The sequence below is a fragment of the Scleropages formosus genome, chromosome 4 (genome assembly GCF_900964775.1).
Source record: "Scleropages formosus chromosome 4, fSclFor1.1, whole genome shotgun sequence".
NCBI lineage: Eukaryota > Metazoa > Chordata > Actinopteri > Osteoglossiformes > Osteoglossidae > Scleropages > Scleropages formosus.
This window is the reverse complement of record NC_041809.1, coordinates 14,732,323-14,756,565: the sequence shown is the minus strand read 5'-3', so window position 1 is coordinate 14,756,565 and position 24,243 is coordinate 14,732,323. Positions and strand designations below refer to the sequence as shown.

Below are 24,243 nucleotides of genomic sequence, written 5' to 3'. Positions count from 1 at the left end.
GGGGGTGCAGTCATCAGATTTCAGTACAAATTGTTCATGGTTAGCTAAATACGAGTCAAACCACTTCAGAACAGTTCCCCTTCGTCCAACCAGGTTTTCAAGTCTACTCAGTAGGATACTATGGTTTACAGTATCGAATGCAGCCCTCAAGTCCATTAACATAAGAATAGAGATCTGACCAGCACCAGAAGAGATGAGAATATCATTAACAACATGTGTGAGTGCTGTTTCAATGCTGTGACCAGTGTGAAAACCAGACTGAAATGTTTCAAATATATTATGATGATTAAGATATTTTACAATTTGGGAAGCTACGATCTTTTGCAGAATTTTGGATAAAAACGGTAGATTGGAAAGGGGTCTATAATTACATGGATTATTACAATCCAGATCCGATTTCTTTAGCTGGGTTCTAATAATAGCGATTTTAAAAGCTTTTGGAACACAGCCATTAAATAACGACGTATTAACAATATTGACCATAGGTTCTACAAGCACAGAAGCTGCGGCTTCAAAAATATATACACATATTCTTCCAATAAGTATTTTTATTGTAAACCTAAGTGTTAAAAACACTGCATGCATACGTATTCAGCCCCTACACATTCATATTTTGTAGAGCCTCCATGCCTCAATAACACCCTAAAGTCTTTTTGGGTTAGTCTGCACCAGTTTTGCACACTGCTCCAGAGTGATTTTGTCCCATTCTTACTGGCAGATTTTCTGTAGATTTTTCAGGTTGGTAGGATGATGCTTCTGGACGAAAGTGCCACAGGGGAAATCCATCGTGACTGACATTACAAATAAGAGAGTTATGTTTAGATTTCTTATCCCCCAGTCAATGCCTTTAGCTATTTGCTGCAAGTTGGGTGGATAGCTGTACTTGGCACTTGCTTGACATGAAAATGTTTTCAATTCATCATTACTTCTCTTCTTTTTTCATACTTGGATTAAAATTTGAAATGTGACTGATGAAAAATGGACAGGGGAGGTGTGGTGGCGCAGCGGATTTGGCCGGGTTCCGCTCTCTGGTGGGTCTGGGGTTCAAGTCCTGCTTGGGGTACCTTGTGACGGATTTGCCCCCTGTCCTGGGTGTGTCCCCTCCCCCTCTGTCCTTATGCTCTGTGTTGCCGGGTTAGGCTTTGGTTTGCCACGACCCTGCTTGGGACAAGTGGTTTCTGTGTGTGTGTGAGAAATGGACATGGAAAAATTCTAGTCAACTTTGATTTGAAATTGTCTGAAATCTGTTTGAAGTAGAAAATTGAGCTTATTCCATTGTAAGACCTTATCCCAATAATATAATCAGACTAACATCCACAAGAAAACCAAGCAATGTCTACAACCGCTCATTCTGAGCAGGGTCACGGCGAGCCAGAACCTACCCGGCAGCACAGGATGAAGGTTTGTGGGTGGGGCAGGCACTGGCCAAACCCTCAGCACCACTGTGCCCCCGAGAAAAATACTGTTTAATTTTTTGTTATATGCATAACTACGGTATGACTTATGTTACCATGACTGACTTTACAATTTGTGTAACCAGTAAGCCAACACCTTACAACACCAACTTGGTTATGTACTGTAATTTCTTAAAGTCTTTATATACCACAAATATAAAATGAATTGTCCAAATTAGACATATAATCTAGGATAACAATTTTATCATCTTATTATGGCATGTCAAATAGTAAAATTTAAGTGCATTTTGCAGTTTGTAAAAGGTACTAAAATTAAAAGAAACACTTTCACACACATTTTCAGAACCGCTTGTCCCATACGAGGTCACGGGGAACCGGAGCCTACCCGGTAACACAGGGCGTAAGGCTGGAGGGGGAGGGGACACACCCAGGATGGGACGCCAGTCCGTCGCAAGGCACCCCAAGCGGGACTTGAACCCCAGACCCACCGGAGAGCAGGACTGTGGTCCAACCCACTGTGCCACCGCACCCCCTAAAAGAAACACTTGTTTTGTGAAATTATTCTTCAGTTCAGTACTGATTGTAATGTCCTGTTGGACATCATTTTAAAAGTTTATATTGAATTTCTACAATCCTCATCTGTTTACAGTAATAGGTGACTCCAGCCGCATCTTAATTTTGTCTCTGGTATAGAAGATTTTGTCTTCCTTTATGAGGCCATTTCCACAATCTACCAGTTTTCACCTTGACAGGCACTTCATAATGTTCTCCAATCTTTGATGTGGCCTTGCCAGGAAAGAGTTCATTGTCATATTTGTTTCTCCTTTTCCCCAACATCATTTGTCATAGTGACTACATCTTTTCTTCCTGGAGCTTGGCAGCTGATATCGTTTCTTTCATAAAATTCAACAGCTTTGTCTATGCTCTCATTTGACAGAGGCTTTTGTCCTACTGACTGACTGATTGGAGCTTGATTCTTCATTATCAAAATCAAATGTCTTTTGGTACAGTTCACGAGAGAGAGCTCTCTTACAGTGTGGTGTTGATAGCAGTGCTGCCTGAAGAGCCTGTCTAGCATGAGAAATTGCTTCAGCCAAGGCCTGCACACTAGCAAATGGCTTTGTCATAGCTGAGGCCTTATTTTTTGCCTCTTTCTTCAATGCACGCCACTTCGCTACTTGCTTTGTGGTTTCTTCTCGATTTCGGTTCCAGTTGAGCTTTCGTTGATGTTTTGGGAGACTTAATTCTCTCTCATTTTCTGCCTGCTCTTCATTTGGTACTGAACATTCTTCTTACATTTACTAAACGTCTCCCTGCTCACCTTTAATTTGGCTCAGCATTTAACCTGACGTTCACCAGCAGTCATGGGCATTTTTTTTTTATCAGCAGTACCGTTAACATATTTTACCATAATGTATTCATTTACGAGGGGGGCGTGGTGGTGCAGCATGCTTGACCGGGTCCTGCTCTCTGGCAGGTCTGGGGTTCGAGTCCCGCTTGGGGTGACTTGCGACGGAGTGGCGTCCCATCCTGGGTGTGTCCCCTCCCCCTCCAGCCCTGCCCCCTGTGTTGTCAGACTAGGCTCCGGCTCGCCGCGACCGCGCTTGGGATGAACGGTTTCAGACAGTGTGTGCGTGTGTATTCATGTACTTTTGTCTTTGAAATGATATGTGAAACTGTTTGCATTGACAGTTTTTATTTTTCTATTTCTGTTTTATATTACGGGAATTCACAAAAAAACTTTTTGCATTTATTTAGCAGATGCTTTTCTTCAAAGCAACTTTCAATGAACTCTCTATGTAGTGTTATCAATCAGCCCACACACCTTATTCACCAAGGTGACACACTGATAGATACACTGCTTACAATGGGTCACTCATCCATACATCAGTGAAACACACTCTATCACTCACACACTTTGGGTGAACCTGAATAGCATGTCTTTAGGAGGAAACCAGAGCACCCAGAGAGCATGCAAAATCCACACAGACTGAACAGGGACTGAACCCACATACTCTTGCACCACCCAGGTGCTGTGCTACGCTGCCGCTTTTTTGTATTTTGTATTCTGTATTACAGATGCTCCTCGACTTACAATGGTTAACTTGGGATTTTTCGACTGTACAATGGTGAGCTGGTGATAGACAAACTGTACTTTGAATTTTGAATCTAGATTTTTTTTTTTTTTTCCTGCGCAGGCGATATGCAATGCGATACTCTCTCGCTATGCTGGGCAGCAGCAGCGATCCGCATCTCCCAGTCTGCTATGCAGTTGCTATACAGATACCCCCCGTATCTACATTGTGTTTAGTGCATTCAGAATGTCACAGAAATCCCCATCTGTGTCTCCTGCTACTGGTGGGAAGAAGGAGGGCAATTACTCTTGAGGAGAAACTCAATATAATTGCCCAACATGAAGACGGCAAGTCATACAGGCCATCGCAGATATGTTAGGCTATGATGTTCGGTAGGATAGGTGTATTAAATGCATTTTCGACTTATGATATTTTCGACTCACGATGGGTTTCACGGAACATAACCCTATCATAAATCAGGGGCCACCTGTATATTTTTAACCTGATGAGCTAAGGTGCAGCTCCTGTCACTGGATGAAAAACTTTCACACATCAGTGATCACAAACAATGCACAAAGTACGGAGGATTGTGGGTAATAATTTGTACTGCCACCCATTATATAAATCTGTGTTGCTAAGTATTGTTTAGAATTCAAGTGAACTTTAAAATAAAACTGTCTGACATTACATAATGTGACTAATATTACAGATTTTCAATTTCTGCTCTGTTGGCATAAACAGTTGAACTTCAGTTTCATCTGCCATGAATAGGTTGGACATAACCATCAGTAAGAAAATTATGAAAAACAGGTATTTAAATCAAAGGGGTGGCTTAGAAAAATAAATTGACCGTTTTTATGACTGTTACATATATGTACTGGAACTATCTTGAGCTATATGCGGAGAAAAAATAGTAGACTTTCTTCATAGGTGAACATTTTGTAAATTACTACATTATCTGTAACCCCCAACTAAAACTATTATTCAAAAGGCCAATCTGTGGGTTTCCAAGGAGCTTTCAAATATAGGCAGATTTCACTGTTTGTGGTGAGTTAACTTGGATACATTTGACAGCATCACCAAAAACATGGAGGAGGTTACTGACATCAAAATCATTTCTAAGAGATCTCAGGTCTTATCTTCTTAAAACATCAGTTAATTAATTTCTAAAGAAACTTTTTTTTTTTGATCCATGTCTAGCTATTCATGGATTTGACCCACAGACTTTCAGTAGGGTTGAGCTCAGGACTTTGAATAGGCCATTGTAATACATTCACTTTTGTTTTTTGAGCCACTCCAGTATGTTGTCTTGCTGGACCTTTCTGAACATTTTCCCAATCCTTAGTTTCTGAGCTGAATGGAACAGGTTCTCTTTCAGTATTTCCCTGCATTTATTCCATCAATTTTAACAACATTCCCAGTTGCTGCAGAGACGATGCTGATGTGTTGGTGTGCACCATACATAGCACTTAGAATTTTTTTCTGAAAAGCTGTCTCTTGAGTTCACCTGACAACACCATCTTTTCCCACATCCTAGCTGGGTCCCTCTCATGCATTGTGGCAAACTCCAGACTTACCTTTTCAGGGATATTCTTGAGTAATGGCTTCTTTCTTACTACCCTTACAAATATGCAGTGCTCTTGATATTGTGGACCCATGCACATGTTCTCCAGTTACAGCAATTGACTTTGCAGTTCCTTCAAGGTGCTGGTTGGCATCTTTATTGCTTTCCTTACCAGTTACTCAGGTGCCAAGTTTTGACAGACAGCCTTCTTTACACAGCAGCTGGGTAGTGTGATAACACCTACTTCCTGATGATGGATTCATTAGTGCACACTTGGACATCCAAGATTTTTCCTGACATGCATTTGAATCACTTTAGCTCTTATTTGTGTGGTATGCGCTTTAGTCTTCACAGTGGATTCCAAGCCCAGTTAATTACATCACATTTATTTATTTAACAGACAGTTTTCTCCAAAGCAATTTCCAATGAACTCAGTGTAGTGTTATCAGCCCACACACCTTATTCACCAAGGTGACTTACACTGCTAGATACACTACTTACAATAGGTCACTCATCCATACATCAGTGGAACACAGTTTGTCACTCTCACACACTATGGCTGAACTTGAACAGCATATCTTTGGGCTGTGGGAGGAAACCAGAACACCCGTAGGAAACCCACATAGACACGGGGAAAACATGAAAACTCCACACAGACTGAGCAGGGATCAAACCCACATTCAAACTCATGTTCTCTTGCACCACCTAGGTGCTGTGAGACAGCAGTACTACTCGCTGTGCCACCGTGCTGTCCCCTACAAACTGTGATTTTGCTTACTGACTGCCTTTAATTGCTCCTGGTATAAATTATTCAGTTATGGAGGCAAACATTGTATTTTTAATATCTGAGGACAGATAACTCATTTTGGCATTTGAAATAGACTGTTAGCGTGAAATACATTTCATTAAAAAGTGGTGAGAAGAATGTATTTTTGAAATTCAGAAATTTAACTTTCAAGGGGCTCAAATACTTTTGCAATCCACTGTACATTTAACAACTCAAACTTTCTTGCCTTCAGAAAGAGAACCACTACTTACAATTTACTGTCATTTGACACCGTGGGAAACCATGACATGGTAACAATGTACTGCTCCAGATCACAGCTACCGTTGGTCCTCTGTGCCCAAGGTCATTCATCCCACTAGTACAAACTTACTCTAGCTGCACTTACTCCATTATAAACATTACTGTAGGGGCACCCCATTTTGTTAATGACAGCTATGTTTATATAAATGTGTTTTTACGTATGAATGTATGCATATGTATGGAACTATTAAAATGTAAATAAATATAAAGCACCTACAATAAAGTATTTACATGAAACCCTACCTTGCTTGGATCTCATTTAATTAATTCCACTGTGTACAGTGGCACAGTTGAGTACTCTGGACTAAGGACCTGAATGGAAGAGACCGATATGAGAGCAAAGCGAGGCCTTGGAGGTGCGTGGGAACAAGAGCCTCTCCCTGTGACACTGTGTGCTGCAGACAGCTCTAAAGCAGCCCAGATGGAGTAGCATCATCACTGGAAGGCAAACACAAGTTGGCCCCCTGAAATCCATCAACTGTGGACAAATACTGGGGGGGTCTTGAAAGCACCATTTAAAAACAGCTGCTGCCAATGTTCACATGGACAGAATTCATTAATTTCATGCACTGCTATGTTCTGAGAGGGAAAGAAACCATAGCTCAAGAAAAACAACAACAACGAGGAATAAACCCATTTAATCAACAGTGAAGTGATCTCGGACAAAACTGGTTATTTATTCCATGGATTTTATGTATAATGTAAGAAATGCAATGTTCAGATTCACTTTTATGCAGTGTTATGCACAATAAATATTCTTAAAGGACTATTTGAAAACAATCGGTTTGAACTCTCAGCTCCAGGATTTATACAGACAAGCAGCATCATTCATACAAAGCATTAACAGAAGTATTGCAGTTCAAAGCCATTAAATCCAAGTTTTTCATTCATTCTGACCCCAAGCCACACTGTCCAGCTTTGGACAGAAATATGTGTCCCATCTAAAACAGCAAGGTCGGTGTGACTTCCGTCAGTCTGCCAGAAGCTACAGAGACGACAGATTACTAAAGTACATATCATCAACATCATTCTGGGCATCTCACACAACTGATAACAACATATGATGACAGTATATGAGAGAAGCATCCAAACCAGAAATGAGAGACAACGGACAGAAAACTGCAGCAGCAGGCAGCCAGCATCCCCCCAGCTCCCCAACCCACTTGCCAGCCCAGTGGTTACTAGGTTAAATTTAACTTGAAAAAGAAAAATCTGAACAAATGTACTCAAAGGGCTCAGGGGTCCATGACTCCCCTGGAGCCGAATGCCTACGTGCTGTTCCTTACTTTTCCAGAAAGAATGTGGGACATTTGCTGATCAGACACAGGCTCCTGCCTGGACAGTTGCAGAGCCTGGGAGAGGTAGATGGCCAGGATGTGCTTACACTGCAGAGGAGAGAAGTGTTAGGTCAGTATGCTTAACAAGGAGCCCATTCCCAACCATGTGTATGAGAGTGTGTGTCTGTGTCCTTAAGAGTTTATGTGTTGGCATGAGTGAGGGAGACACAGAAAGAGCAACAAGTGAAGTTCCTGAGCTAAAGAACACAACAGCCTTAGTGAGGAGCCCCCATGAACGCTCCACCCCTAACTCTGACACACTGCAGCAGGGTTGAGGACTGACATACACTGCATCACCAAGCTGCCATGACTGTCTGTAGTGGTCCAGGTGACTTTTTTTAGCACATGAGAAAAACACAAATAGGCTTTCTGTGGTCACAAAGGAAAAGCACAGCTCAACACCTCAAGGCAAACAAGTGTTTGTGTTTACCCGCTGACCACAAATGACCTATGCAGGTAGAATACTCAGGACATGCTGCATATGTATACCATCACCCATTTCTGCCTTCTGTTTAAGGGTTATGCATCTAGGGCTGTGATTTCTTCTTTACGTCATGAACGCATCATCAGATCAAATCAAGTTAACATCGGGGATTAAGGCTGAAGCTCTGGTTCACAAAAAATCTGTCCCTGCAACCTTCACCTTTTCATCACTTTCTCAGTCACACTCATTTTAGTATCATTCTCCTGAGAGCAGAATCAGTGACATCATGACATCAGTGGTACTGATAACTTTGCTGCAGGACTCAATGTAGCTCTCAATCGCAGAGGTCTTTCCTATTTGTAAACAAGCAATAAAACCTTGTTCTGTCTGTAATAGATGGCTGACTTTCATTCTGAGTCCACTGTGCAGCAATCCAGACTTCCATTTTCTGTACCGTCTATAGTTAGAGCTGAACACACAAATGTAGTGGGTGAGGACAGTTGGTGTAAAAACATGAAGTGGGCAGTGCTTTACCAGCAAGCTCTCGTTTCTTCTGAGCACAGAGAAGGCAAACGCAGGGCAGGGGCAGTAGTGAACAGAAATGTAACAGGTGTAAAAATTTCCAGAGGCTCCGACAACCTATGGGAGACAATGCACAATGAAAATCAGGAACTCACAAGATGCTGATGCTGGTACACACTTGTTTGGAAATAAATACAGAGTATGCTACAAAAATGTTGGTATTTGTATTTAGAAGATAAAAATAACATCACAGTTTTTTCTTCTCTCTGATGCTAAGTAGCAGTTTTATGTTTGTTTTGATAAGAGGAAAAAATGAAGATAAATCATTCAATATACACCTTATTTAACATGCTTTGACATGGAGATGTAACAACAGCTAACAATGTTGACAGGGAAACAATAATTCATCACTGTAAATTTCTTTAATTTTATGATTGATTACAACTTACTGTCAATTCTCTGGTTATACCTAATTACATAAATAAACCAAGAGGTTTCCTTTTCTCCCCTTCTGTGCAATTGCAAGCTTTGTTTCTTCTCTGCAGCTGCCAACTGGCTTTCTTTACAGTCGCCTGTATGTGCTACTTATGCTACTACCTTCAGCTTGGCCATTTTTGCCCACAGTGTCACAGCTTGCAATACTGTGTCACTCTCTGGAACCCCGCTTCACAACATGGAATCCAGGTACACGTTTTATAGGACCTAAACCAACGTTTCAGACTTACCTTCCCAAGGTATAACACACAAGACACACACATATGCATACAGCCTTTATATGCATATAAGCTTTCTTTCCTTCCTTACAGTAAGTTTTAAACATGCATATCAATTACCATTATTTATTGCTATTGCACTACTCACTGTCATTGTCATTGTTTTGTTTGTGCAGTATTTCTATTGTCTCTGTCTTTGTCCATAGTCTGTGGAGAAGCATTCAGGAAGAATTTCATGATACTTGTACATGGTACTTGTACCTATGACAATAAACTTGAACTTGAATTATACAATTTCAGTGTCAACGAGAGAGTATCGTTATATCAGCAGGTTTTTACCTTATGATCTGAGTACCCACACTGCGTTTGACAACTGGGGAAAAAATACAGCCCTGAGGCTATTCCACACAAGTAAAATCCTGAGCCAATAAATATGTTGTGAAAAATAATGAATCAGAAAGGATTTATTGTGGTGCTTTATGTGCCAAAATCAAGCTATTATTCCTAGTTTTTCCATTATGGTAACAATCAGCCTCGCGAGAGACGCGTGTGTCACTATCAGAGGTGCTATGAGAGGAACTGCAGGTATCTGGCTGCTGATTCATGCCATCAGATCCCTGTACGAGTGTAATATGAGTTGTGTAATCTTGGCGATAAGTTGAATTTGTTCAAATGTAGGTGGAAAATTGTGTTTTGTCTCCACTCCTGTTGGTGGTTTTCATGGACAGGATATCAAGGTACATTTGAGACTTGTAAGTTTTCCAGTGATGGGAACTAGGGGTGGCATCTTTGCTATCTGTGGATGATCTTGCCCTTTTGGTCTCATCCAGCTTACTTTTGGCATGCACCTCAGTGGTTCACAGTTGAGTGTGAAGTGGTTAATGTGAAAATGAACACCAGACTAAGGTTATGATCAGCTCCCAGAAAGTGCGTTACTGTCTCCAGCAGAGGGTGATAACTCAGGGAATGTCCCTACATCCTCACCTACTATAGCGATTAGCTTTAAGTAATGCCTAAAGGAATAAGACTGTTGATTACTGATGAGATTTCCACAATCCCACTGAGCTCACTCTATGTGCCACGATGATATTTAAGATCTGGATGAACCTGGAGTGAAGTTAATGCTCATCTGGATCAAGATTAGTTGTCTGAGGTGGTTCGGGCATGTGGTAAGAATGCATTCTGATTGCCTCACACTGGAGTTATAATGGGCACTTCCCACAGACTCGGAACCCATTGGAGAGATTATAACTTTAGCCTGCCCTGGAATTGCCTGGGGGTACTGAGGATTACTCATTGCTCTACATCAACTTTATATATGTAAATTTTACAAATAAATGTACAGTATTAAAATGTATAAATATGTATTAATCTTATGCATTCATTGTTGATCAGTATGCATTCATTTTTCTTTGAGATGTACATTGCTTTGAAGTAAAGCATCTGTTAAATGAATAAATGTAAATGAAATATAATTTGGGGGGGGTGAAGGGGGTTTGGCAGGGGCCTACTCTGTGGTGGTCCTGGGGTTCAAGTCCTGCTTAAGGTTCCTTGCGGTGGACTGGCATCCCATCCTGGATGTGTCCCTTCTCCCCTCAGCCTTGCACCCTGTGTTGCTGGGTTAGGCTCCGACTCGCCACAACCCTGCTTCGAACAAGTGGCTGTAGACATTGTGTGCGTGTGTGAAATATAATTTAAATACAGTTTTAAAAATATTGCTTTAAATGCATCTACTATGAATCTTACACAGCAATATTTAACTGATTTGGTGAAATCACTCACCTTTTACCACATGTGAAAGGAAATCCTTTTTAATAAATAAGCAATACTACCATTTAGTTTTACAGTGCTTGTTCTGGCAGAGCCCAGGTGCACCATTTTATTTTCAAGTGCCGCAGCATTTGAAGGTATGGTTGAAGAACAGATTTTACGACCGGATGCCCTTCCTGATGCTAACCCTCACAAATTACCCAGGCTTGGGAGTGGTACTGACTAACCAGTGGTTGGAGCTACAGGCAATTTAGTGTCACCAATTCACCTGAACTGCATCTCTTTGGACTGTGGAAGGAAATAGGAGCACTCAGAAAAGACCCATGCAGACACAGACAAGACATGCAAATTCTACACAGACTGAGCAGAGACTGAATGCACATTGCACCACAGCATTACCCATATTAAAAAAGCAAAACAAAAAGCAGAAATATTTGTGACACAAGAAAACCCAGAGGAGTCTCAACAACCCTTGAACAAAGTCCCTTGAAAATTTTCAAAAAACAATATAAATTTTTCCCCACACAAATAAATCCCTTGCATCAACTTACATCTTTGGATTCCTGTGGTATGCAACTTCATGAAAAGTCATCTTAGTAAACTATAAATATTCTTATCTCCAGTGCAGAGGACTGAGCATAGCACAAAAGTCTCAAACAGAAGTATAATTCAACCACCAGACACTACTAAGGAGACTGGAATCTGAAGAAATGGCTATTCCTCACATCAATCACAAACATCAATGAAATCTTTCAATAATAAACAACTATTTTATTACTTGTGAGCATATATGAAAATCTGACCCAAAAAGTATTCAAACATTATTTATACATTTATAATTTGTAATATTAAATAAAGTGGTGGTGATGATCACATTCACTTGTGAAACATTAGAAGTTCAAAGTCACATGCTTTGGCCAGTGAATCTGAGAAAAGTCTCTGCAGATGCTAAGTTCAGCAACGTGACATGGAATTTTTGCACCCATGGGACCAATAACAAATCATGCAGGAGAAGCCAAGGTTTTACAGGACCAGTCTTTCAGGGCGATCCATCGGACCAGCAGTTACAGCACCCTGGGGAGTGGTGGACCCTGCCGTTCACAGGGAGCCAGAATGTTGAATAACATAACCTACATGACAAAACAGACTGTAACAACACCTACAGTCATGAGCTCCTCTATTGGTCAGTTCAGAGAGTTAAAGTACTGTAGATTAAAGAAACAGAATGAATGGAACAGAATGGAATCCATGTATTCAGCTAGTCACAATCTCCAATTACTCGCAAAATGGAGCTATGACAATGACATTTGACATGGGCCCCATCTCTTGGACTAGCTGTTTCTCACGGGTATGGAGGAACAAACTAAGCAGTGTAAATGTGGCCAGAGTATAGGTATGCCCTCCTTAGCTAGACCATCTCAGCCACATTCAATATTAAGGTTTATTTTGTCCACAGAGCCTTTACTATTTTACTCATTTACACAAAGATATTTTACTCAAGCACTTTGTTTAAAGGTACTGAAACAGAGCATTTACTGGAACTTGAGACAGTCTCAATTAGGGTACAGATCCATATCCTTAAGTATTATACTACCTGGCAGCCTGGTAATTTTGCATTTATTCAAGGCTGTTTTAGAATAAACATCATTTCAAGTCATTCCTGTACAACTGGTTCATTATGTTTGCCAACTAAATCACCTGGGGAAGAACAACACGGTGAATTTCTGAGGTCTCTCATCTGAAGCATTATTTTCTGATGGACTTTCTTGTGGCTTCATTCATTACTGTCCCCAAATGAGAACAACAAAAAACGTACAATTTCCATCCATAAACATTTGTTTTAATGTCTGTTACTTTAAACTATACGCAGCTTTCCCAGCATCACGGCCATTAACGAACATTCATAAACGAACAAACACAGGAACTCTAGAGCAGACGTAAATCTTTACAATGTGTGGCCATCTCTCATTCTCCTTAGAGCCTCCTCAATGACCCAAACCCTGAAAGACACTGCAACTGTCAGAGAGGTAATGAAACATCCATTTTTACATTGCTGTTTTAATATTCTAGTGGAGTAAGAAACTTATTTGAGAGCCAGAAAAGGGCAGGTCATTTATTACTGTCACAGGGAACTGCAAACCCCATTAAGAAATGGCAATGAAAGTGAAAAATGCTCATGCTGAACAACATTTCATGCCACTATTCTCCAGGATGTTAAATTGCCAGAAATCTCCTCATAATTTACAGGTTAAGGAAGCATGGTGATCTTCCCCACAAAACATTCAAAGTGGATCTAGGTTACTCAGAAAGTGGTATGTACTCAAGTGCTGTTTCATATCATACTCTGCCCTGGGACACACTTTACCCAACCACAATGTGGACTATTATTGTAGCAGCAAGACTGCAGCTTGTGATGTGGTCCAAAATACCAGACCATACAGTGATGGGAAATAAAACAATAGTAAAGCCTACATTATTAGAATTGGGTTGAGAAATTATACGTTACGAAGATAAGAACTAACATTTCAAATTTTAAAGTGGTCCAAGGAGTAGGGATGTGGTGGCGCAGTGGGTTTGACCAGGTCCTGCTCTCTGGGGGGTCTGGAATTTGAGTCCTGGTTGGGGTGCCTTGTGACGGACTGGCGTCCTGTCCTGGGTGTGTCCCCTCCCCCTCCAGCTTTGAGCCCTGTGTTGCTGGGTTAGGCTCTGGGTTGCTGCGACCCTGCTTGGGACAAGCGGTTTCTGACAGTGTTTGTGTTCTAAGGATTTATTTTGACTCCCTCTGGCATCAAGATTTTAGAAGAATGGACAGCCAAAAATAAGGCAGGATTATTTACAGTTTTGACCTTGAAGAACTCCCCTGAGCCCATTGTTTTTTTCGGCTATAAACACTGACATCAGAGTCCTGGCACTAAACATTAAAGTGATCCCCACAGACTGACCTCAGAGCAGACAAAAACAAGAGCGCTCTCACTGAATCAGAGGAAATTGTGAACAACACCATAAAGCGATCTTCCGTGACTGATGGAACCATGTCCTGAGTGACTGAGTGCCTCACAGCTGCAGCTCACAGATCTTCGGGCATGAATGCCCTGTGCATGTGCCACACACTTCCACAAAGGCTTGGGAACAAACCGTCTCTCCAAAGCATTTCCTCTGGGTTGTCCAAACAGCTGGAATTTCATATGACAACGACAACCGCAAATTACAAATAGAACCAGCTGCAGACTTGTTCATGTGGTATTCTAGGCAGGAGACATTGCTGTATTAAAGATTTATTGATTCCTATAAACATTTTCCAGTAAAGAATACACTGGGTGGCCCTTGAAATATCATCCACTCTTAATTGAGAGAAGAGATCAAGGTGTATATTAATTTACCAGCAGAGTGCCTTCCTTTTCGCTGAGCCAAAAAGTGACTAAGCAAAGAACATCAGTATCAGTAGATTCGAACATTCTAGTGCAATTACAACAACCAAGAATGTGGTAAAAACGGCTGGATGTTTCTCAACATGTTCACTGCATATTACAAGGAGTTCAAAGTCAGTATGAAACTAATTAGAGCACAGGAAGCAATGCATACAGACAGCAGCTTTGCTACAATCTGAATACAGGAGAAACTTTATTAAATTGGTGTCAGATTGCGTTCTGATAATCTTAGGCAGCAAGTTTCTTGTATAATTAAATATACAATATATGAGCAGTATACATGAGCAGTCAGAATTCCGATGCAACTAGAAGTTTCGTTTACACAACTAAACATGTAGACGGACACGAATCACCTGCATGAGTACGATACCTCTGTACATTCACGCCCATTAAAGAAAAGGTTGTACCTGCCATATTTCAGTTGCTGTGTCTGATGCCCTTTTCCCATGCAGCAGTAGCAACAGTAACATCTACTCAGACATTCAGCTTCTGTCTCACTGAGCTATTCCGTTGCTTGTTGCTACTAAGTCAGTCAATGCAATACTGAAAATCAGTTGCCTGGAAAAACACATTTTAAATGGCTAAAACCTGAACATTGACTATGATCATTCAATTATCATCATGCTTATGTTAATTCATTTAACTGACGCTCTTCTCCAAAGCAACTTATAATGTTAGTCTCTTTTACAACTATTTACCCATTTATACAGCTGGGTAATGTTACTGTTACCCCTTGCTCAGGGGTGCTAAGCTGGAGGTGGGGATCAAACCTGCAACCTGCTGATAACACTGTGTCGTGTTATCAGCCCACACCTTATTCACCCAAGGTGACTTACACTGCTAGATATACTCCTTACAATGGGTCCATACACCAGTGAAACAAACTTTTTGCCTGTCACTCATACATATATATCATTCCTTTATTGTCATCCCTTCAGACTGCTAAAAAAAAAAAGTAATAATCAAAGAATACATTTACATAACAGGGGGTGCGGTGGCGCAGTGGGTTGGACCAGGTCCTGCTCTCCGGTGGGTCTGGGGTTCGAGTCCCGCTTGGGGTGCCTTGCGACGGACTGGCGTCCCATCCTGGGTGTGTCCCCTCCCCCTCCGGCCTTACGCCCCGTGTTGCCGGGTAGGCACCGGTTCCCCGCGACCCCGTATGGGACAAGCAGTTCAGAAAGTGTGTGCGTGTTTGTGTGTATATTTACATATCTAGCAGATGCTTTTCTTCAAAGCGACTTCCAATGGATACTATGTAGTGTTATCAACCCACATACCTTATTCACCAAGGTGACTGACACTGCTAGATACACTACTTACAATGAGTCACTCATCCATACATCAGTGGAACACGCTCTCTCTGTCACTCAGACACTACGGCTGAACCTGAACAACATGTCTTTGGACTGTGGGAGGAAATCAGAGCACCTGGAGGAAACCCACGCAGACATGGGGAGAACGTGCAAACTCCATACAGGCTGAGCAGGGTTCGAACCTATATCCTTTCTCACCACCCAGGCACTGTGAGACAGCAGCACTACTCGCTGTGCCACCATGTCGCCCAAAGAAGAAATTAATCCCAGAGATATTTTGGGATTAGTGTTGTGTCATCAGCAGGGGCTGCAGTGGGTCTGGGGTTTAAGCCCTGCTTGCGGTGCCTTGTGACAGACTAGCATCCTGTCCTGGGTGTGTCTCCTCCCCTCCAGCCTTACGCCCTGTGTTGCAGGGTTAGGCTCCGGTTCACCCTGACTCCACCTTGAGACAAGCGGTTTCAGCCAGTGTGAGTGTGAGTGTGTTGTGTCATCAGCATTTTACAGTGAACCTTCAACAACTGATGTCTAGTAAACATTACAAAAAAGGAAACAACCAGTTCTAACAAAATCCCACACCAAGCCACAGCCCAGAGGTAATTCCCTCATGAGGTATGTTACTCTTTTTCTGGTCACCCCATTGTTAGCAATGTGAAAGCACTTCCAGGGCCCAAAGATGAGGCTTTTACAGGAAATGTGTCACTTGCTTGCCAGAATTACACAAAACGGTTGAAGAAGGACAAAAGTGAAACCTGAAAGCCCATAAAACGTCAAAGGCTTTCTTCAACAGTGGTGCAGTGACATAGGAACTAGGCAGAATTTGTAGATGGAAAGGGCAGCATCTGAAAACCGGGAGTCTGCTGGCTTCCTCTGGTCAAAAAAGGTTAGCTCTGCAGCCAACCTAAGGCACAACCATCCATCCCAACACTGGACTTCCAACTGTGTTTGTGTTCCATGCTGTTCTGGAACATCTACATAGTCTGGCCATTGCTCCCAGCTTTGGGGCACCACCCTTGATCCCATTTACAAATACATGTAAATCAATGAAAACCAGACAAAACAGGTATATGGAAATCTGTGTTCATGGTCAAATGTAACAGACATTGCTCAGCAGTTCCCTGTGCTCTACAGAGAACTCCATTCTCTGTGCTGGCTACACAGGTTCCTGCTGCTTACACAGACCATTAACAGAAACAACTTCTTTGGGACCAATGTGAGCTCAGTGATCTGTCAAAATGCCCTTCTCATGGTCCTATGCTCTAGGAGGGAAAATCTTTGTCCTACTAACAGCATAATGACTTCACATCTGGTAAACAAGCTGGAAATAATATTATTTATTATTGAGATATTCAAGTGACATTAACCGACACCTGTTTCTTTCCAGCAGATAAGACAACTGTGAAATGCAGTCAAAAGAACAACCTACAGATAAATGTGTGTCGTGTCAAAGATAAAATATCCATGTTAGCCTGTGACTTGTTTTGACATTTAAAAATAACACAAATTACTAATTTCCAAATAACAGATTACAGTTCTGGAAGGCAGCACTTTTACAGGTTATTTAAAAGTTGCTAACTGAATGGAGAATTTTTGATTCTGTATGACAATGGAGCATACCAATTTCTCTGTACAGTGGCAACTGAGTTGTATGGACAATACTGTTCAGCTGGACACTCTTTCTCATTTTCCATTCTATTATTTAGCTGACTTGCTCTTCATTAGAGCAGGTTGAGGAATTCACTGTCTGGGCAGAACTGAGGAGGCTTTACCTGAAATACTTTTCGCCCACTGGGTGATGAGAGACAGGTGACGGAACGATGGTCCACTAGATCCAGGGCATGTAGTGCCGAGGAACCAAACATAAACTTCAGTCTGACAAAGATAATAAAAAAATATATACATAAATACATACATAAATAAAATGAATTAAAATAGAGGCAGCTGGTAGCATAGTTGTTAGAGCTGCTGTCTTTGGATCCAAAAGGTACTGACCCTGAATTGCTCCAGTAAAAATTACTCAGCTGTATAAATGGGTAAATAATTGTAAGTACCTTAACATCGTAAGTCACTTTAAAGAAAAGCATCAGCTAAATAAATAAATATAATGTAAATAAAGGGCAATCACATGAGACATACTGTACGTTAAAAGACCTTTTGACACACAGGACAGAAATGACACACAACGAACACATAATTTCTCTAATCAGCAGTACCAGGAAACACAGCCAGGACTGCCATCAACCAGCTATCCCTATGACAAACATATGCATGCTTTTTTTTATTTTTTATGTCAACTGAACTTTAGACTTTGAAACTAAAACAGTACAATGAAATTTGGCAAAAAAACAGTCTATAAAAATGGACAATTACCCCATAAAGCCTGTCCCAGTCACTTAACTGGACAATGGAAAATACTTTCCAGTAAACATTTCTTATAACAGCCCAATGAAAACATGTCATCCAGATCCCAAGCATACAGAAAGGTCCAAAAGAATATCTGAAAAGGCAATGATGGCTAGAATAACTGTAAGATTAATAGTTTTTTTTTTTTTTTTTAAATAGCTTATAAACTTCATCCATGGGAAGACCTACAACTGGAGCAAAAAAAAACTGGAGACAAGTACATAGCCTGTACATATTCCAGGAAACAACTTGCAAAGCAAGAAATATTTCCAACTCTTGACCACACAAAACCAAATTTTTCCCGAGAAGCATATGGGAGGGATTTACAACAAAACATTAAAACTTCTGTTATAAGGCTCAGCACAGACTGGTAAAATCAGTAGTAGTGCAGGGTGCTGTTAGCTGCACACATGTGAGTGCATCAAGCTCCCTCCACTGCCCTTCCTTAGCCCTGAGGATACAGTGTGGAGTAAACTGGTCAGCTAATTTGCTTTGCATGTCTAATACTTTTGGTTGCATTGTCAATCGAGGCTGATGATGCAAGGTTCAAACCTGCGTCTGTGCCACAAGTGTTGTGTAAGTTTCAAGTATCATGAAAATCTTCCTGAATGCTTCTCCACAGACTATGGGCAAGGACAATAGAGATACTGCACATAACAAAACAATGACAAACAAAACAGTGTCAATGACAGTAACTAACAATAGCAGCAGTGACAGCAATAACAATAAATAATGGTAACAGTAGTAACAATAATGGTAACAGTCAGAGAACTCAGAACGAGAGAATGAGAATGCTTGAAGTGACAGTGTAATTTACCAATACACTTGGGTGGAGCAGTCCAACTCTATTTACTAAAGGTGGCACACTGGTTAGTGTTGTATAGTCTTACAGAAGTGGGGTAAAAGCTGTTCCTGTACCTAGCTGCGCGGGTTTGAATAGACCTAAGCCATTTTACAGATGGCAGGGAAGAGAAAAGTGCCCGTGCGGGGTGACTATGATCTCTCATGATGCGCATCGTCTTTCTGAGGCGGCATGTGGGGTAGGTGTCCTAGACTGCTGGTACCTGTGTGCAGATGATTTCCTCAGCTGTTTTGACCACCCTCTGTAGGGCTTTTTTGTCCTGTATGGAGCAGCTGTCACCCCAGGATGTAATACACCCTGTGAGGACAGACTCCATAGCACACCTGTAGAAAGTGGTGAAGACTGTACTGGACAACCCGGCTTTCTTCAGACGCCTGAGGAAGTGGAGGTGTTAATGGGCCTTTTTGATGGTCGATGCTGTGTGCTCAGTCCATGTGAGTTTGGCAGTGAGGGTGACCCCTAGGAATCTGAAGCTGTTGACTCTCTCTACAATGTCCCCTCCTACGTAGATGGGTGCCTGAACCGTATCCTGCTTCCTGAAGTCAATCACCAGCTCCTTAGTTTTACTGACATTTAGAGACAGGTTGTTGTCCTGGCACCACTCTACCAGGAGCCTCACCTCCTCTCCGTAGGTCATCTCATTATTGTTGGTGATGAGACCCACAATGGTGGTATCATCAGCAAACTTTATGATGGTGTTGGAGCTGTGACTGGCTATACAGTCATGTGTGAACAGGGAGTATAGCACTGGGCTCAGGACACTTCCCTGTGGAGTGCCAGCGTTGAGGATCAGTGGGGAGGAGGTATTACTGCCAATCCATACACACCGGGGTCTGTTGGTGAGGAAATCCAGGATCCAACTGCACAATGCGGCACTCAGTCCCAGCCCTAGTAGTTTCTGGATCAGCTTGGTTGGGATGACAGTGTTAAATGTTGAGCTATAGTCTACAAACAATAGCCTTGCATAGCAGTTTTTATTATCCAGGTGAGACAGAATGCTGTGAAGTGTGTGTGATATTGCGTCTTCAGTAGATCTGTTGTGGCGGTAGGCAAACTGCAGTGGGTCCAGAGTGTCTGGGATGGTGTCCTTAATGTGTCCCAGCACCAGCCTCTCAAAGCATTTCATTGCAATGGGAGTCAGTGCCACTGGGCGATAGTCATTAAGGCAGCTCACTTTGTTCTTCTTAGGAACGGGGATGATGGTGGTGTTTTTGAAACAAGTGGGTACAATTGAGCTTTTTAAGGAGGTGTTTATGTCCGTGAAGACAGTAGCCAGTTGCTCACTGTAATTTAGCAGTACAAGATTTTACACTATTTCACAAACTCCTTGTCAGTTTCCGTCCCCATGGGGGGGGCAGCTGCATTCTTTGCTGTAACAGAGGCTGAAGAAGCAGACCAGATGAACTTTATACATTTTCAGGCATATCTAAGAAGCACAGATCCTCTGCAGTTTACTTATCAGGCCCATATTGGTGTGGATGATGTGACCATATATATGATCTTCAGGGCTGACTGGCCCCTGGAAAAAGCCAGCAACACTGTGAGGGTTATGTTTTTTACTTCTCCAGGAAATGTATAAAGCTCATCGATCCAGCCATTCCAACTGGGGTACAAGTTCATCACAATGACTGAGGACATACTTCTGGTGTCCTGGGTTTTTGGACCAACTAACAGATAGAGACACAATCCTAAGCAAACTGTGTCCTAACATGGTAGTGAGCAACACAGGCGTGCCTCAGGGAACAGTACTACCTTAATTCCTGTTCATCCTCTACACCTTGGACTTCCAGTACAAGTCTGGGCTGCGTCACTTACAGAAGTTCTGTAAGAACTCTGCAATGGTGAGGTTTATAGAAGAATGTGATGAAATAGAATACAGGCATCTAACTGAAGGCTTTGTTTCATTGCATCAGGTAAACCATCTCCAGCTCAGTACTATTATTATTTTATTTTTTATAGAGCTCTCTTCTCACGCAGTGACACAGAGCGCTTTAACACAGTACTGATAAGACAAAAGAGCTGGTGGCTGATTTCTGCCATGTTGGTGACCCCTTCCGACCAGTTAACATTGAGGATACAGACATGGAGGTTGTTTACTTCTACAAGTACCTGGGACTGCATATGAAGTACAAACTGGACAGGCCTCACAATACAGATGCACTTTATAAAAAAGGACAGTGAAGATTGTATGTTTTTAGAAGACTTAGGTCATTTTTTTTTTTTAGAAAAGTACCACCGTATTTAGAAAAATTCTTCACGTTGTATTGTACCGTAGAACAATGTCATATTTTATTGTGGTGAACAGGTAGGAAAAGTCTTCTGGTCAGACCCAACTAGCTGGTAAAGGAAGCGGGTTTTGGAATGACCCCTGACTCTATGGAAGTAGTGCCAGAGGGCAGGAAGAGGAAGAAGTTAAGAGTCCATTATAGACAATAACCAACACCCCTGTCATGAACTGATTGCCATGAGCTAATTTAGTCACCAGATCATTCAGGTAAAGTGCACAAAGTGGTGCTTTTGGAGGTCTGTCTTACCAACAGTCATCAGGCCCTCATAATGCCAGTCAAGGGACTGTTAGCTCCTCAGTAAGAGCTTCTGCACTGGGTAAATCATTCTCACTTTAGTTCCAGCATATCTATAACTTGTATATGTTGATGTGATCATTTTCAGTTTTGTTCTTTTTTTTTTTTCCTCTAATTTATTGTGTGGGTATAACTGCACGTGTGTTATGTTGAGCTGCTGTCTGTGAATTTCCCTGCTGGGATTAATAAAGTATTATCCTATCATAACCACCTAAAATGAAATTAAATGGATGCTCAACACATAAGAGTGCGGGTAAATTAAAGTTGTCATACAGACTGCACACTGGTGACAGCTTGAGACTGACATCGATCAGAAAAAGGACTTCCTAAAAAATTTCTAACAATTTGCCATGTTTTACACATCTGTCAGGATTAATCAACTTTGTGTTCTGGATTCCTCTCACAATCCAAAGACATGTGTTGCAGGTTGACTGGTAACTAAACTGCCTGTAGTGTATGAAAGGCTGAGTGTGATGGTAGCTAGCCTCAGAATGTATCACCCAGGATGTACCCCTCCTAGCCTAGCACCCAGTGATTCCAGGATAGGCTCCAGACCACTGTGACCATGACAAGGATGAAGCATTAACGATGGTTAGTGAATAAGCGAAAGAGAATGTAACCTTTACATGCGTGCAATCTCAGTGCAATGCTTCAACCATGTTATGTTACTCAATGAAGCCTGCAGTCCAAAGTGTGACAACAATTAAGCAGCTGAAAACACCCACACACACACACACAAGTGAAAGTTCAGGTGGAAAGTCAAATAAAAGGAAGTAATGTTGTACTCACGCCAAGAGCAGGTCATCTGGAACTGAAAATAGTAAAATAAGAATAGCAAAAATCTACATTTGAACAAGAACATGAAATTGTGCTAATTTCAACAACTGAATTTTTCCAACTTTTTACAAAAAAAACATCTCCTTTGTAAGAATTATACATTTTAAAAATCTAATGACACCAAAAACTAAATAGTAAGATATTTTCTTAGTTTAAATGTATTAATCCACACAGACAGACTATAATGAGATCCTGAGACTAAGATCAACCACAAAAAAATTCCTAATAAAAGTAGGACAAATTTTTACATTTTACACATCTGTGAAAATTAGTCAACTTCGTGATTCGGTTTTCCTTCCACGCATTTTCGCTTTGCTTTAATTTCTCCAGCTCATACAGGCTTTGCTGTAACAATTTTCTTTTTTGGTAAAGCAGAAGTATCGATTGCTGCAGCTTCAGAACCCTAAATCTTGTGGTCCTAGATCTTACTACACTGACCACTAAGGTCCCTATTGCAGGGTTCCAGCAGTATCAGCCTTATTATTTAATATTAAACACCGCCGTTAACCTAAACAGGAGCCCTAACTCGTAGTGAGTACATAGCGCCACAGTGGGCAAATATGGTAGTGCAGTCTACTCAGTCTATTTCCTTTCATTTTACTTTTAGCAGAATGAACTTGTCAAATTGTAAAACATTCATAAACACAGTGGGAATGATGCAACAGTTCGAACATTTAAAAATGATAACTACAACGTGTGGGGGAAAAACAGATAAGAAATGAAGAATTTATAATGATCTTCACCAGGAATTTTGAGTTCTCTTTAAAACAGAAACACGGGTTGAGAAGCGAAGGATCAAGAGTTGCAGAGGACTTGCACATATACTCACTGTTCGATGTCTCTGCATAAACGTTTTTAATATCTCTGAGAAGTTCTTCGGCTACAGCAGTCAGAGATGACATTGCTGGATCAGTCCTCTGACTCTGCGCAACAATTACAAACCTCAAGCCCTATGTATGCGGTAGCATTCACTTTTAACAATGTAATATACCTACATAAATACAGGTGTCATTCTTTAAACTAGTAGCTATGACTACTGCATAACGAGACGATTCCCAAAATAAATGACCAGCTGAGCTCATCTAAGCACACGCTTTACAAAAACGTCATTTTCCCGCGCTGCGCGCTTACGCGCTTTCTTTGGTGAAAAGATTTCTGGGATTTGTAGTCATCAACTGCACACTTCCAGAAGGAATTATGAAGGACGTACTGTGTGACTCCTACTGGATAAAAACCTTAAAACTGTCCTTTGGCTTTTGCAAACTCCAGTCATTTTCACCCAACTGTAGCTTTAAATAGAAGCGTTGAAATATAAACGTCATTTAGTTTATTCACGAGAGACATTGTTGAAAACTAGATGTTAACTATAATTAAAAAAATCTTTGTTAAGACAATTTAATGCAAAACATTTCTTTACTAATACTACTACTATTACTACTACATGGCAGGTCTGGAGTTCAAGCCCCACTTGAGGTGCCTTGTGGCGGACTGGCGTCCCATTCAGGGTGTGTCCCTTGCGCCCTGTGTTGCTGGGTAGGTTCCAGCTTGCCATGACCACGCTTGGGACAAGCCATTATAATAATGCATTGAATTGCATTGCATTATTTTTATGGGGTATCTGGGCAGTAACTGATGTCTACTGTCCAGTCCCTGTGCCATGTATCTCCCCTCCTCATCTCTGTCCATTGGCTTCCAGCAGCTACATATATGGAGCTCTCGCTGTTGGTCACAAAGGATGTGCACACAAGTGTCCTCAGGATCAGATCACTCTCTATGTCCCAACAAGAGAGCTACGCTTCATTTCTGGCCACTCTGTGGTCCAATGCATAAAAGGTCCAAAATTGAAAGGGTGTCCAACTGGCAGGAGTAAGGCAGTCATTTCTGCCCTTTCCAGATGATGTCCTTTTGGCTTCG

The 24,243-nt window shown here is 41.5% G+C and overlaps 1 protein-coding gene across 1 annotated transcript; it reads right to left on the bottom strand.

Moving 5' to 3' along the window:
* Positions 1-6,804: 6,804 nt before the first annotated feature.
* On the bottom strand, positions 6,805-23,420 carry zswim7 (zinc finger, SWIM-type containing 7). The gene is made up of 5 exons (XM_018755083.1): positions 23,159-23,420; positions 22,282-22,303; positions 17,415-17,517; positions 8,437-8,541; positions 6,805-7,526 (listed from the first exon to the last, which is right to left on the bottom strand). Exons 1-5 carry the CDS (start codon positions 23,229-23,231, stop codon positions 7,410-7,412), a joined length of 420 nt encoding a protein of 139 aa, XP_018610599.1. The 5' UTR covers positions 23,232-23,420; the 3' UTR covers positions 6,805-7,409.
* Between the last annotated feature and the right edge of the window lie 823 nt (positions 23,421-24,243).

Excerpts from the sequence above, each read along its gene's own strand:
- zswim7 (XM_018755083.1), bottom strand. The coding sequence starts at position 23,231 with ATGTCATCTCTGACTGCTGTAGCCGAAGAACTTCTCAGAGATATTAAA. Across the intron at positions 17,518-22,281 it reads CCAGATGACCTGCTCTTGGC|ACTGAAGTTTATGTTTGGTT; the intron begins GTGAGTACAACA and ends TATCTTTGTCAG. Across the intron at positions 7,527-8,436 it reads GAAGAAACGAGAGCTTGCTG|TGTAAGCACATCCTGGCCAT; the intron begins GTAAAGCACTGC and ends TCTCCTCTGCAG.